At 51.9% G+C, this 13,293-nt stretch overlaps 4 protein-coding genes across 4 annotated transcripts; 2 read left to right on the plus strand and 2 right to left on the minus strand.

The window, feature by feature from the left end:
* Window positions 1-283: 283 nt before the first annotated feature.
* Window positions 284-3,801, minus strand: CPAR01_04600 (uncharacterized protein; the record flags this gene model as incomplete). The annotated part of the gene is made up of 5 exons (XM_060488880.1): window positions 284-1,184; window positions 1,246-1,385; window positions 1,933-2,638; window positions 2,703-3,485; window positions 3,542-3,801. The coding sequence occupies 5 exons, from the start codon at window positions 3,799-3,801 to the stop codon at window positions 284-286; spliced, it is 2,790 nt and encodes a 929-aa protein (XP_060353086.1).
* Window positions 3,802-6,201: 2,400 nt separating this feature from the next.
* Window positions 6,202-7,938, plus strand: CPAR01_04601 (amidase; the record flags this gene model as incomplete). Its single annotated transcript, XM_060488881.1, has 1 exon — window positions 6,202-7,938. The coding sequence occupies one exon, from the start codon at window positions 6,202-6,204 to the stop codon at window positions 7,936-7,938; it is 1,737 nt and encodes a 578-aa protein (XP_060353087.1).
* Window positions 7,939-8,018: 80 nt separating this feature from the next.
* Window positions 8,019-10,374, minus strand: CPAR01_04602 (uncharacterized protein; the record flags this gene model as incomplete). Its single annotated transcript, XM_060488882.1, has 6 exons — window positions 8,019-8,448; window positions 8,508-8,752; window positions 8,803-8,959; window positions 9,015-9,280; window positions 9,334-10,179; window positions 10,339-10,374. The coding sequence occupies 6 exons, from the start codon at window positions 10,372-10,374 to the stop codon at window positions 8,019-8,021; spliced, it is 1,980 nt and encodes a 659-aa protein (XP_060353088.1).
* Window positions 10,375-11,344: 970 nt separating this feature from the next.
* On the plus strand, window positions 11,345-12,986 carry CPAR01_04603 (FAD binding domain-containing protein; the record flags this gene model as incomplete). The annotated part of the gene is made up of 3 exons (XM_060488883.1): window positions 11,345-11,455; window positions 11,503-12,431; window positions 12,485-12,986. 3 exons carry the CDS (start codon window positions 11,345-11,347, stop codon window positions 12,984-12,986), a joined length of 1,542 nt encoding a protein of 513 aa, XP_060353089.1.
* Window positions 12,987-13,293: the final 307 nt, after the last annotated feature.

A 13,293-nucleotide genomic window follows, 5' to 3' on the forward strand; every position in this document is an offset into this window, starting at 1 on the left:
GCGCATACTGCGTACAGTGTTGCTTCAGTTGGCGTGACCGGGATGGTGGCCGATACTGAGAGTGCGGAAGAAAGAGATTTCACCGCGATCAAAGTGTGGTGAGATATCGGGAGGATTACCAAGGCTCGCATTCGGTCGAGGGGTTGACTAATGGAGTCCGTCGAGACTCAGCGCACGAAGCACACGTGAAAGAGCCGGTATGCAGCGTTATCAACGCCAAATATTAAGCTTAGATTCACTCGAATAGTTGGCCCTCCAAAGTGAGAGCAACGGTAGAGGTCCTTCATGCAGATGTCTCGTTCACCACCGACCACGCTCCCTCCAAGTACAACTTGTCCAGCGCCGCCGCCGCCGTGGTATTGTCCACCTTGAGGTTCAACCAGTGCTGATTAGTGACATTCCAATCATAGACCCACTCATTCGACCCATTGGCATGGACAAAGTTGCGCCCGTACTTGTTACCGTATTCAAAGATGTCCCCGAGACCTTGCATAGCATACAACACCGTCAGTGGATCCCACGACTGCCGGGGCCGATAAAAGTTGTAGTAAATGTAAGCTTGCCGGACCGGATCCGATACGGGACCCTCGGCGAGCAGCTTCGCTCCGGACAGCACGATTGAGCCAACCTCAGTGCCGCAGAAAACCACGCGCCCCTTCCAGTTGTTCACGACGTGCGCCGTGTGTGAAGGGTTATCGCCAAAGAAGTTGAACTCACGACCGGACGGGTACTCACCGCCCATGACAACCAGCTCCAAGACCTTGCTTGCAATCAACGCGGGGCCCGTGAGGTTAGAGATAGCGTCGGCGGTGGAGTTTAAGAGCGCGGAGAGGTTCTCGAAGAAGCCGATGGAGACAATGGTCACGGGCTCGTCGGCCCCGGCGAGGATCTTGCGGTAGAGCGTCACCGCGTCCGAGGCGTTTTCGGCCTGGCCAAAGGGGAGCGAGCCGCCCGAGTAGTGGTATGAGATCTTGCTCGCGTACTCGCCTAGGTCGTAGGCGAAGGTGTCGAAGAAAGGCTCATCTGTCATTGGCCTGCGTGCGCCGATGGGGACATCTCCGAGGCCATAGTGAGCGAGGATTGCCGAGGTTGCCGTTACGGAGTATGTTGAAGGGTAGTTGACGTTGACACCGAGGAGATTCACGTCTGGTGAGGTTGCCGCGAGGAGAAGGGCGCCGGTATCACTGTTGTGATGTTAGAGCCTGGGTGTTTGGTGATGCTTGGGGGGACATGGGTGGCACTGACTCGCAGTCACTGAAGATGTCAGTATCGATGATAATGTTTTTGCGCGCTGCCAACGCCGGCAGTATGGCCAGCGCGGCGGCAGCGACTCTCGCGATGAACGCTGAGACCATGGCTGATGAGGCTTGCCACTCAGAAACTGTCTTGAGCCAAGTTCATGAGTGAACGGCGGGTTGGAAAACTTCGGATGAACTGGTGTTTGTATTGAACCTTTCAGGGGAGAATCCTTATCTTGACTCGGTAATATGAGGGGAAATAGAACTCCTCTTGCCAGGGGCTAACTCCGATTTTAGGAGATGAGTGGAGCTTTTAGTTCAATTTGAAGGGGATTTTCCACGGGAAATGTCCTCATTGTCAAGGTTCAACGTTGAAGAGTCAACTTCGATGAAGGGGGTGGGCCGATAAGGAAATCTCTCGAAATTGCTGCGTTTACCAAGCTCTTTGAGAACTCGTATTTGCAGCAGATCGGCAACTGACATTCAACGAATTGTGAGAAAACTCCATGCTGTATCAAACACAAGACTAAGCTATTTCTACTTCATTTGTATCATATGTACGTCTATCTTATGATTTAGCTCATGCGGACTATTTACTAAGAGTAAGAGCCGACTTACATCAAGAAAATGCTAAACTCCACTTATGTTCTAAAGTATGCTTCCCTCAACATCGCGGGCGAATCCTCACCGGTACCTCTCTATCAAATGCATGCGATCCAAATGGCATAGCTCGATGATGTGACCGAGCCTTGGCCGCATCCGCCGGATCCAAAATCTCCACGTCAAAGTCCCTTAGAATGAGAAAGACGGAGACAAGAATAGTATTCTTTGCCAATGTCTCGCCCGGACACCTCCAAGCGCCTCCTCCAAAGGGGAAAAAGTGCCCTCGCAGCGCTGATGGATTCGACAGTTTAGCCTTGGAATCATCGTACTTCTCCGATACAGTGTAGTTGTGCATCACCAAGTCAGACTTCCGAAGCGGACCGCTTGTCGGATCATCGGGGTACTCGAGGAACCGCTCTGGCCAGAAGGAATCAAGAGAGTGCTCTTTGACCCCGTTGATGGTCCGGCCCGTGTTCCAGATGGCTCCGTCGAGGCCGCCGAGCCAGCTTGCTGATAAGGCGGTGGTCCCCGATGGTAAAGTGGAGAAGGAATCCCCGTGGAGACGGAGACCGGCACCGACCGATTTGCGGCCGATAGCGCCGGCAACGTGAAGTCTTAATGTTTCTCGATAGACTGAGTTCAGTAGCGGAGCCGATGACAATGCTGTGCAGTCTAGTGATGCTGCCTTGCTGTCGTTTCTAATGTCTAACTCGTGTCTTAATCTGGACGTAAGAGTTGCGTCCAGGAGAGCATGCAGCATCATCCAGCAGGCGGCTGGAATGGTGTTTGCAGTTGTTCTGTATGATGATATTAGACCAGGTCCACCTCCAACTTGCAAAGATTGGGAGTAAGTGGACTTACACAAATAAGAAGCCCAGGATGACGCTCGAAGTTCCGGCATTCGAGAACCCGAGATTCTCATAGCGCCGGACCATGTTCCTCACGTAGCGGGTGCCCCAGATAGGATCAGATTCAGCATCACCCGGTTCCGCATCATCATTGTTACTGTTAGAGTTGCACCAGTCTCTCCACTTGCTCAGACTCCTGATTACCCGGTCACGCCTACGGTACTGGGACGGATACATCCATCGTGGGCTCCCACGTGAGACAATAGGGAACGCATCGTAAAAAGCCCAAAAGTCTTCACAAAATGATTGGCAAAGCCTGAAGATGTGCTTCCCATACAGCGCCTCGACTTCCGCACGGAAAATGGTGTCGCGAACGAACTTGTACAAATCAGGGATGGCGACGGGATCTTGGTTAGGAACAGAAGCGTTCTTTGGGCAGAGTCGTTGACTGAAGTTGGAAGAGAATCTATCCATCACAAGCCTCAGATTCTCCCCGTTCAAGAAGGTGATGAAGTCTTTTCGTTGATGTTCCATGATTCTTCGGGATGCGTCCGGATGAGAAGTTGTGAGTCCTGCTTCGTCACGCGTCTCGAATGCCGAGATGTGATCGTGGTCGAACACATGATAGTCCACCGCTTCCAAGCCGAAGAAGATTGTCAAGGCATCGAAGATCCCAGGTACTGGGACGAGGTCTCGAGGCCCCTTGAAGAGTGACCGCACGCCTTCACCGGGAAGGACATAGCAAAGCGAACTTCCAGGTACTGAGAGGGATATAACGGTATTATGTAGGCGAGACCTAAGGCTGGTATCAGCAAGCATAAATCTGAGGTGGATTTCCATCATGTCACATACTGTAGAGGACGAAGGAATTTCTCGGCGTTGAAGAGAATCGCATAGGCGTGGCCAAGTCCGGGAACAAAGTATGGAGGTATGACAAGCCGCCTATTTCCTAGCTTCTCGTAATGTTGATTCTTCCAGAGAAATCGGATAGAGGTGAGAAGATAAGTGAGAAGGAAGGGAGTGCTCAAGATTAAAACAGAGCATGCGGACTTGGCGAGGGCATCTCGTCCCGCGCCGCTCAAACAAGCTTCTCCGAGCACTAAGGTAAACATGATCAGAGCCTTGATGAGTGTCAAACCAAAGCTTCTACGTCATTCAGAAAGAGGAAAGAGAACATCCATGATCCAGAGGATCTTTGGTTTTTCTTATAACATCATTCAATGTCTCAAAGAGCCAGAGACCCATTATCACATCGAAGTTTCGACATATCAAATAACAGCTGGTAATCGCGCGAATAGCCATCTATTTACATGATCGCGGAAGGTTTCAGAGTGTCATTGGGGGCTGTTATTGCCCGCTGCCTTGATTTTGGCCCCTCGTCACGCAGCTCGTGTTGGTTGTGAACATGAAGACTTGGCTGAGAGGATTGTGGCAGAATACCCTTGCCGCGGGTGATACCTTCTTTTGGCAACTCTTCAGCAAACAATGTCCATCTTTACGGCGCGACCGCCGCAGAAAGACATATATCACTTATCATGGCGCTTCTCCGACTCCAAGGTGGCTTGCGGCCCGGATTGCATGCTTCTCGATACTCGGTGGATCCGTGCATTTCGTTTGTTCGAGGGAATGATGATATCAATCCAAGCCGGAGATCCCTCAACTTGACTTGTCTTCCAGGATATCATCGATCGCAATTTGACGCCCGGTTTGTTTGCTTGGTGGGGTAGCTTTGGTGAAGGCAACGTCAAGCGCTGAGCCGCCGCACCGCCGAGTCTACCGCCGGCATTCAATGGAGACGGACGGTGACTTGACTTGCATGTGTACTCGGAAAAGAGCATACACAGTTACCACTCGAGACGTGGCGAGCTTTCGACTACGGCACCAACCCCAACGCTGAGCCTCCGAGTTTTGGGGGTCGGGATTCTGCACACAGCTTCGGAGATGGCCCCCAAGGATGGTAGGGCAATATGTGGGACTCCGTTGTGATGCCGCATGGGATTGGGCTGACCTTTTGTTTGCTCAATGTCGTTGGAAGCGGCAACATGGTCGTTCAGGATGCGATGGGTTTGATTGGACCAGCAGGTTGGCTTTGCCGCAGGTGAGGAAGAATCCATGCTCCCACGGGATGGATGCACTGTGACACTCTCATGCAGGCAGTCACTTGGCTGGATTCAGCCCGCCACGGTCCACAGGTGACAATAGGTAGCAGGCGCCACTCCCGCGGCACCCTCTATATTTGACAGATATCTTCGAGCAGACAGGAGGGTTACACATAATTCCTTCTGGACGGGTGGCTTGATGTGACGATTTGAGACTTTGCAGCCATGTTGCCAACCTTGCTGTTTGCCTTTGTGTATGCGGTATCCATCACAGATTCGTCAACTTAGTAGGTAAGATAAGGTAGCAGGACAATCCCAGGTTATTGGATCGAACACAGGTCACTTGTACAACATGTTGCGATCAGGACCGTTGTGGGGGTATTGTTGAGGAGGATGGGCATTCACAGAGCTCGCAAGGGAGGAATTAGTTTAAAGGCTAGCGGTCTGATGTTGGCGGATTGGAATTATTCCCTCTCCGCACAGTATGGACTTGTGCCCAAACTACTCCAGGGCCGCGCCCGTCCACAAACAGTCTTGGCCTAGCTAAGAGATAGAACAATAGAAACAATGTGGGAAAAGTTCGGAACCCCCAGAAAGACAATCCTTTTCTGCAGTATTCCAAGGCTCATTGAGTTGATGATACAAAGGTATCTCGGGTAGACCTTGGGTAGGGAAATCATCGGCCATTGAACACCAAGCAGGACGATCTGTGTCCTCGCCAGTGTCGGACTGGATGACGGCGTGAACTTGACACTCTGGACAAGATTCTATCAATTTTCTCCCTGAACGTATCCTTCGAAGACTGCGGATCTGATCCCCGATAGCACGAACAGCATGTACAAGCCTCTAGGATTATGCCCCGAGGGCTTCAAGATCGTTTGCTTGCGCAAGATTCCCGGAAACCAACCTAGACCGGGCTAATGGACGCACTGTTTGCACAGTTTGCTTGAAACCGACATCCATGCCCTGCAGGATCTCAATGCCGTGTTAGATTCGTTCCGTACCGTGAGGGCCGCAAGCTCGGGGCAACGCGGGTTTCCGTTTCCTCGGGCCATGGTCAGTATAAATGGAAATTACCCCGCAAGGGCCGGGCGGTCCGTGAACGCCGACAGGATAGTTAGTGTACTTAGCACAGAGATCTTGTAGTTGGGGTAATTGTTAGGCATTCCCCGCGTTGTGTCTACTCATACGTAACACAACACAGAAGCTTGGTGGTTCACCCCAGTGCCGGCGGGAAACATCCTCTGTGCGTCGATGGAGTGCCGAGGTCCTGATGACAGTATACTATCAGCCCCGCCTACTGTTGGGCATGCTGAGATAGTAAATCTAACAACACACAACCTAACCGTCGACTGCCTGCAAGTTGTCAATCAGAGCCATATTCCAGGTGTTTAACCCGTAGCTTGCATAAGCATGTCTTCTCAATCTCGAGAAGCCCCGTGGAAGGCCATTGCACGACGTAAACAGGCTGAGAGAGCAGCGCGCATCTCATCAAAATGGCACATCCCAATCAAGGCCATCCCGAATGACCCCCCTCAACCAGGTGACGGGCCACAGAGAGTTCTTGACATGCCGCGCCAATTCTTGTCTCAATCAGAAATCTCAATTACCGAAACTTACACGATTCCAACTCTGCTCAAGGCCATAGGGACGCGCAAACTCTCAGCTAGACAAGTCACCGAGGCCTTCTGCCACCGAAGTGCCATAGCGCAGCAACTCACAAACTGTTTGACGGAACCATTATTCGAGACCGCCTTGAACCGGGCTCAGTTTCTCGATGACTACCTCCGCGAACACGGCGCCCCCCTCGGCCCCCTCCACGGCCTCCCCGTCTCCGTAAAAGACACATTCAACGTTGCAGGCGTCGACACCTCAATGGGGCTGGCATATCTGTGCCACAAGCCCGCAGCCTCCAATGCGCCGCTGGTTGATCTCCTGCTCTCTTTGGGGTGCGTCATCATCGCCAAGACCAACATCCCGCAAACTCTCGGAAGTCTGGATTCCGTCAACAACGTTTTTGGCCGGACCATGAATCCTATCAACCGACTGTGCACCGCTGGCGGATCCTCTGGCGGCGAGGGCGTCCTCGTGGCCATGAAGGGTTCCATGATTGGAATCGGAACCGATATTGGTGGCAGCATCCGCGTGCCTGCTATGTGTAACGGTGTCTATGGCTTCAAGCCCTCCATTGGCCGCGTTCCGTACGGCGGACAAGTTCTTACTGGCATTGACGGTATGAGCCGCACTTCCGTGCAAGCTGTTGCAGGCCCTATTGGCCGTAGTGTTGAGGACATAGATGCTCTCCTGCGTGAGATCGTCCCTCGGGCAGCTCTATGGGGCGAGGATTGCATGCCCGCATCGTGGCCCTCCAGCTTGGGAGTGTCGTCGATCTCGGGCTGCGGCAAGAACGGGGAGTTGGTTATCGGCGTTCTTCGCACGGATGGAAATTGCAGCATTCATCCACCTCTTGATCATATGCTGGACGAGGTCTCTTCAGCTCTTTCGCACACACGCGGTGTGAAGGTGGTTGAGCTGTCATGCCCCGCGGCACTCACCAAGGCACAGTCAGTCATGAACAAGCTCATGGGCGTCGACGGCTCCGTCACCATGGCCGAGATGATTGAAGCAACAGGCGAGCCCCTAGTCCCTTGGACAGCAGCACGATTCAAGAAGGGGAAGCCGCTGCCACTTACGCAAGTTGCTCAGCTTCAAGCACAACGAGCAACGTTGGAGCGGGAGATGCTCAAGATGTGGGTCGAGAACGATGAACACGGTCGCAGGCGAGAGAAGCTGGATGCTGTGATATGTCCGGTTGCGCCGCACCCTGTGCCGCCCGTCGAAGGATACAATGCTGTCGGTTTGACTAGCAGTTGGGTGATGCTTGACTATCCTGCAGGAACAGTACCAGTGCGAGACGTGAGGGAGAGTGATCTGCAGCTTGGTCGGCCACAAGGTGGAAAGATCCTGAGTAGCTGGGACGAGAGGAACAGAGAGCTATGGGACGAGAAGAAGATTGACCGAAAGATCTACCTAGGGACGCCGCTGAGTGTTCAGGTCGTTGTACCAAGGTTGCGGGATGATCGACTGGTTCAGGTCATGGCTAGCGTAGATGCAGCTTGCAAGGGCACAGGTGTGAACGCAAAGCTCTAAGTTGAATTGCTTTCGTAGTAAACAGATCAACCAGCCTTGGTTCGAATTGCAAATTGGTCTAATACGTGTTGCATGATGCTTCAGGGCAATCTACCATCAAAAGGTATGTAAGGTTCTACAAAGGAAGCCATAGCGCTGGCTCCAGTGCCCAGATCGAACTCATTCATCACGGCGTCCCAGTCTTGAGGAGCCATGATGTGATCGTACGGAGGTACTGCGAAATTGACCTCCGGTAAAGAAGGAATATCCCCAAGTTCCCCTTGTCCATACACCTGCTCTGTATGCGGTGGCCTCTTGCTTATCAAGGATCTTCGCTTGGCAGCAAAGCTAGCGAGCTCATAGAACGTCTTACACACATCGTACAGCTTCTTGGCTGAAGGCGAGCTGATTGATGTGGGTTCAATGGCAGAGACTGCGCTGCAGAGGAGTGTTAGGTCCTCTTCGGACGCCGTTGCCACGGTGTGTCCCGCGAGCACTACAAAGCTGGCAAAGGGTACTAGAGAGAACATCCTAATGAAATGTTATTAAATATGCATCAAGAATCACAGCAGCGTCATGTGTGAGCATACATGTTGAGGAGCATTGTCCATCCAGTGATTCTGAGATGGCCCCAGGATTCGAATGCCCTCACAATTGTACGAAGGGCACTTCGAGCAGCCTCCGTGCATTCGTTGCTGCATTTCAGTGGACTATCGCTTGCTTCATCGCATGGGATGACACGATAAGCTATCGTAACAAGACCGTACATCATGAAGTCGAGCAGCACGGCAAGCGCCTTATAGAGATCGTCGTCGGGAGGGTTATGTCCGATAGACTGCGGAATTTAGACAAGTCCTTTCAAACAGCATGATCACCCAAACCCACCTGTTTGTTACGCGTGTTGACTTCAAGCAATTTGGAAACTACCGACTTGGCATTCTGGCTTCGTGTCTCTAGTGGCTGTCGAAGCGCTGAAGCAGAAAATAGCTCAACGTGCATATCGCCAACAATAAACGCGTACTCGACGAATCCAGAATAAAGACTGAAGGTGCTGTCAGCATACCAGTTCCGGGGAAAGGCAAGAAGGGATGCTTTACTGTACTGGCACACCCGGAACGCAGTCTTTGGGAATGGACGGCCGCTCAGTGGAGACATCATAGGGATGAATCGACGGTGTCCTGCCCATTGTAAAAGCCATGCTTTTGTCGTGGACATAAACATGCCAAAACACTTGTCGCCTTTTTGAGAACTGTGGCTCATTGCTAGGTAGTCTATGCCAACCGAGGTCGATGCACATTCTCGACGCGGCCGATATGAGCTGCCATGCAAGTGTACTTTGGCCTACTTTGTTACAAAACGTGTACTTTTTCGTCAGTACTGGGAATTGAGCTTCAGCGGCAATCACTTGAGACTTACCAGGACTGCTAAAGCTTGACATGCTTGTATAGAAGGGTCGCTGCAAAGTCTCAAAGACTGTATCGCAGCTTCAAGGTTGGCCTTGAGGAGTTGAGAGTACGCCTCGATGTCTGACTCGTTGATGTCGACGAGGGCATAATGATGGCGTTTGAGTCCTTGGAGCAAGAAAAACAAACCGGCGTTGACAATGATCCAATCCACAGTAGAAAAGTCGGTGATAGCAAAGCAAACTTTTTGGCAATACTCACCAAACTCTTGTTCGTCAATCACGGGGACGTCGATGAAAAACCGCTGCTTTTCAGTCTGACACAGTCGAATGAGCTTCAGAACGCGCTCAGTTGACGGAAGGCTCCTGCCCTCCAACTCGGGATGCTGGGCTTGCACGGTCAATGGAGAGTTGCCGATGTGAGCGGGACCACTCTCTTCACTGCCCGTAGCCTGGTCGATCATTTGCACGGTGGCAGAGAGCGCCGAATCGTCGCCCAAGGTCGACTCCAGGTCTGCAGCTGCATCCTTGAGTGCATCCGTGACCCGGTGGACATGTGCTCTAAACGAAGATTCGCCTCTGTATCCCTCAGATAGTCCTGAAATGTTGGGGGAGTGATTGCCGATGAAGGATGTTGGGGAGATGAGTGGTGATGAGTTCGACTTTTGCTGGTTGATTTCGAGTAGCTGCTGCACGGCCTGCGACACTTCCTTCAGCGAGCGGTCAACACTTTCTATGGCCTCATCATAGCGGGGCGAGATGAGGACGCGCTGTCGTCTCTCGGTTGAGCGATGCGTCAGGCGACATATGAGTTTTGAGGCCACACAACTTGAACATGGCGTTTCGCGGTCGCATTTCGTCTACCCGTTCTCGTCAAAACCCATTGTGCGATGCTTTCATGATGTGATGACACTGGGGACTGAGTACTTACCTTTCTGCCTTTGCAATTATCACACTGGCCATGGCGTGTTTAGTATGTCTATGGGTAACGGTCATTGTCTTGAGTGACGCGAACTCACCGCAGGCCTTTTGCTGCTGACTCCGGAAGCCTCCATTCGAGGCAGTCAACAATTTCTACGTGAGGGCAGACTCTTCCACGGTCGACGGGGAAATAGACTGAGAAAGAAAATCGAAAGGCAATTAGACTCGATAAATGGGAAGGTGCTACAAGTAGCGACTTTTCTTCTTTTGTTCTTCGCTGGTCTCAAAGGCCATGAGTACTTGGCGGGCATGGCGGGGTGGCATAATTAGAGGCGCCAGTTAGGCAGTCAGTGACTAGTCTTTGAGAAGGGTGCACGCAGTAGGTAGTAAGATATCGTATTGGGATGCTTGCAGATTCCTATCGACCAAGACTCTCATCCTCTTCGGTCTTCATTCCGGACATCTCATGTGTAGGTACTTCCAGACTCGAGCTCTTTGCAGACAGCCCATATCCAAAGAGTCTTACCCTGTGCTTGGCAGGCTGGCGACGCAAAGCTTCCTGACATTAGGCAGCTATCATTATCGCTGCGTCCTATTCGCACACTCTGTCAGCGCTAGGCGTAGTAGCCCTGAATTCCAACCATCCCCGGGCCCGAGGCCCCGGAAGACTAAAGTTCCCATTTGGGTCAGGATGTGCCACTGCCACACAATTGCGCATCAAAACGTGTGGCGATAGCCCTCAAATGGGCATGGTTTTCTTTCGGCAACGGCCGGCAGACACCGCTGACTTCTTGTATTAATGATAGTTACTAGTTCGGGCCACTCCATTAATCAGGCTCTAATCTCACTCCGACGACCAACATGCTGTTTCGGGGCCTTCTCACCTTCACAGGGCCCGAGGGCCCGGGATTGTAGCGATCTCAGCTCAACATGCGTTCATCAAAGACAGCGAAAGTGCCTTGGGGGATAGTTATATTTAAGAAGGCGAGCAGTCTCAATAATATGATCATAAACTGCCGAGCTTGACAGCAACAACTAGGTACCATTGACTACATTCACATTTTCTCAACAATAATCTTTAATTGTTCTCATACCATATCTGCCATGATTTACAATCTCTGGAAACATTGTACCCTCATCGGGTCGTTGGCTCTCTTGGAGGCTTTAGCAGCTAACATAAGCACGACGGAAACCTTTGTTGGGGGCACTCCGCCTGTAAGCACCCTCCAAGTCACTGTTGGGAATCTCACTAATACTTGTAGTGTGACGCGCTCCTCGCCGCCGGCTTAGGTGATAGGGTTTTATCGCCAACCGATTCAGGGTACGAGAAACAGGTGCAAACCTGGTGGGCTCGGAATGCCCAGCTTCATCCATGGTGCATTGTGCTACCCGAGAGTACTGAAGAAGTTTCCCTCACTTTGACCACGCTCCTAAAAGCTGGCAATGGCGCTGGAGACTGGCACATTGCAGTCCGGAGTGGGGGGCATGGCTTTCAGTTGAACAACAACATTCAGAATGGAGTCACTATCGATTTGAGCATGCTCAATTACTCCCGTTATGACGCCGAAACGAATACCGCAACGCTCGGTTCCGGAGGGCGATGGGAGAATGTCTACGCTAGTCTGGGCGATCAAGGCGTTGTCGTGGTCGGTGGCCGCGATGGCGATGTTGGAGTGGGAGGCTTCCTTCTCGGCGGCGGCACATCCTATTTCTCGCCCAAGTATGGATTCGCCTGTGACTCTGTCCTCAATTACGAGGTCGTGCTCACCAACGGAAGCGTCGTCAATGCGAACAAGACCAGCAACTCTGATTTATGGAAGGCGCTCAAGGGTGGCGGCTCCAACTTTGGCATCGTCACAAGGTTTGACCTGGAAGCCCTTCCTGCTCGTGATATCCACTACGAGGTCCGAATACTGCCCGCAACCGCTTCTGGCGTGGTCTCCGATACGCTGATCAAGTTTGCTGATCATGACATGTCGCTTGCTGATAACGCACTGGTCACTTTCCTCCAGTACAACGGCACGGCAGGTCCTGACATCACGATCACGGCCATCTATGTCAACACTGCTGGGCACAATGGTGTCGAAACGGCGTTTGACAATCTGCGGGACATTCAGTCTATTCGCAATGTTTCCGTAAAGCAGTCTGTGGCCAAGACTGCCGCAGGGTCGAAAGTCCAAGGCGGACAACTGTAAGTCTGGCTGATATCCGAACCCTTCGGTCAGACTGATCTTTATCTCTTAGGAGTGCTGCGGCGACTCTGTTGTTCAAAAATGATCCAGAGATTCTTCAATACTCCACCAAGCTCCACGAAGACTTCGTCAACTCCCTCCAGAGTTCCATCGGCCCGGAAGCCTTCGGAACGATGGTCTTTCTACAGCCTGTCGGAATGGACCATGGAAATATCGCAAAACAACGCGGCGGTAATATGCTTGGTCTTGAAAGATTGAAGTCAAATGCCATCATGTGGACGGGTGGTGTGTATGTGTTGACGAACGACGCAGACTTTGCGGTGGCGGAGGCTTGTTTGACTTCGATGTCGGACAAGATACAGAAATTTGCGAAGTCCGTCGGGGGCGACATGGACCTGGCCTACCTCAACTATGCTAGTCCACGACAGGATGCTCTCGCAGGATATGGCCCACAAAATGTTGAATTCATACGGGAAGTTGCTGCCAAATACGACCCGAGTGGCGCGTTTCAGACAAGAGTTCCTGGGGGCTTCAAGATTGGGAGATCTGGATAAGAGGATGAATCGAAAACGACCATACGTTAGGAAATGGCGCGTTTGTAGATAGGGTCTCTGAAGAGGAAGGACTGTGGAACTGATCTTGGAAACCAAGGCATGACATCCACGAAACGAAGCCCCAATGACCTCTCAAAATTTGGTGAACAAAAGTTTCTATGGGGTACAGCCTACAGAACTGGGACTTCGTGTTTACATGTAGACTATACATACAAATTTGTAACCACTGAAACGTTCCGGCCGGGGTGAAACGACATAAGCTACTGAAATCGTCTCGTTGGGAATGATGGGTTGCCGGTGTGATTGG

The sequence above is a fragment of the Colletotrichum paranaense genome (genome assembly GCF_030867605.1).
Source record: "Colletotrichum paranaense strain IMI 384185 chromosome Unknown Scaffold_3.1, whole genome shotgun sequence".
Classification (NCBI taxonomy): Eukaryota; Fungi; Ascomycota; class Sordariomycetes; order Glomerellales; family Glomerellaceae; genus Colletotrichum; species Colletotrichum paranaense.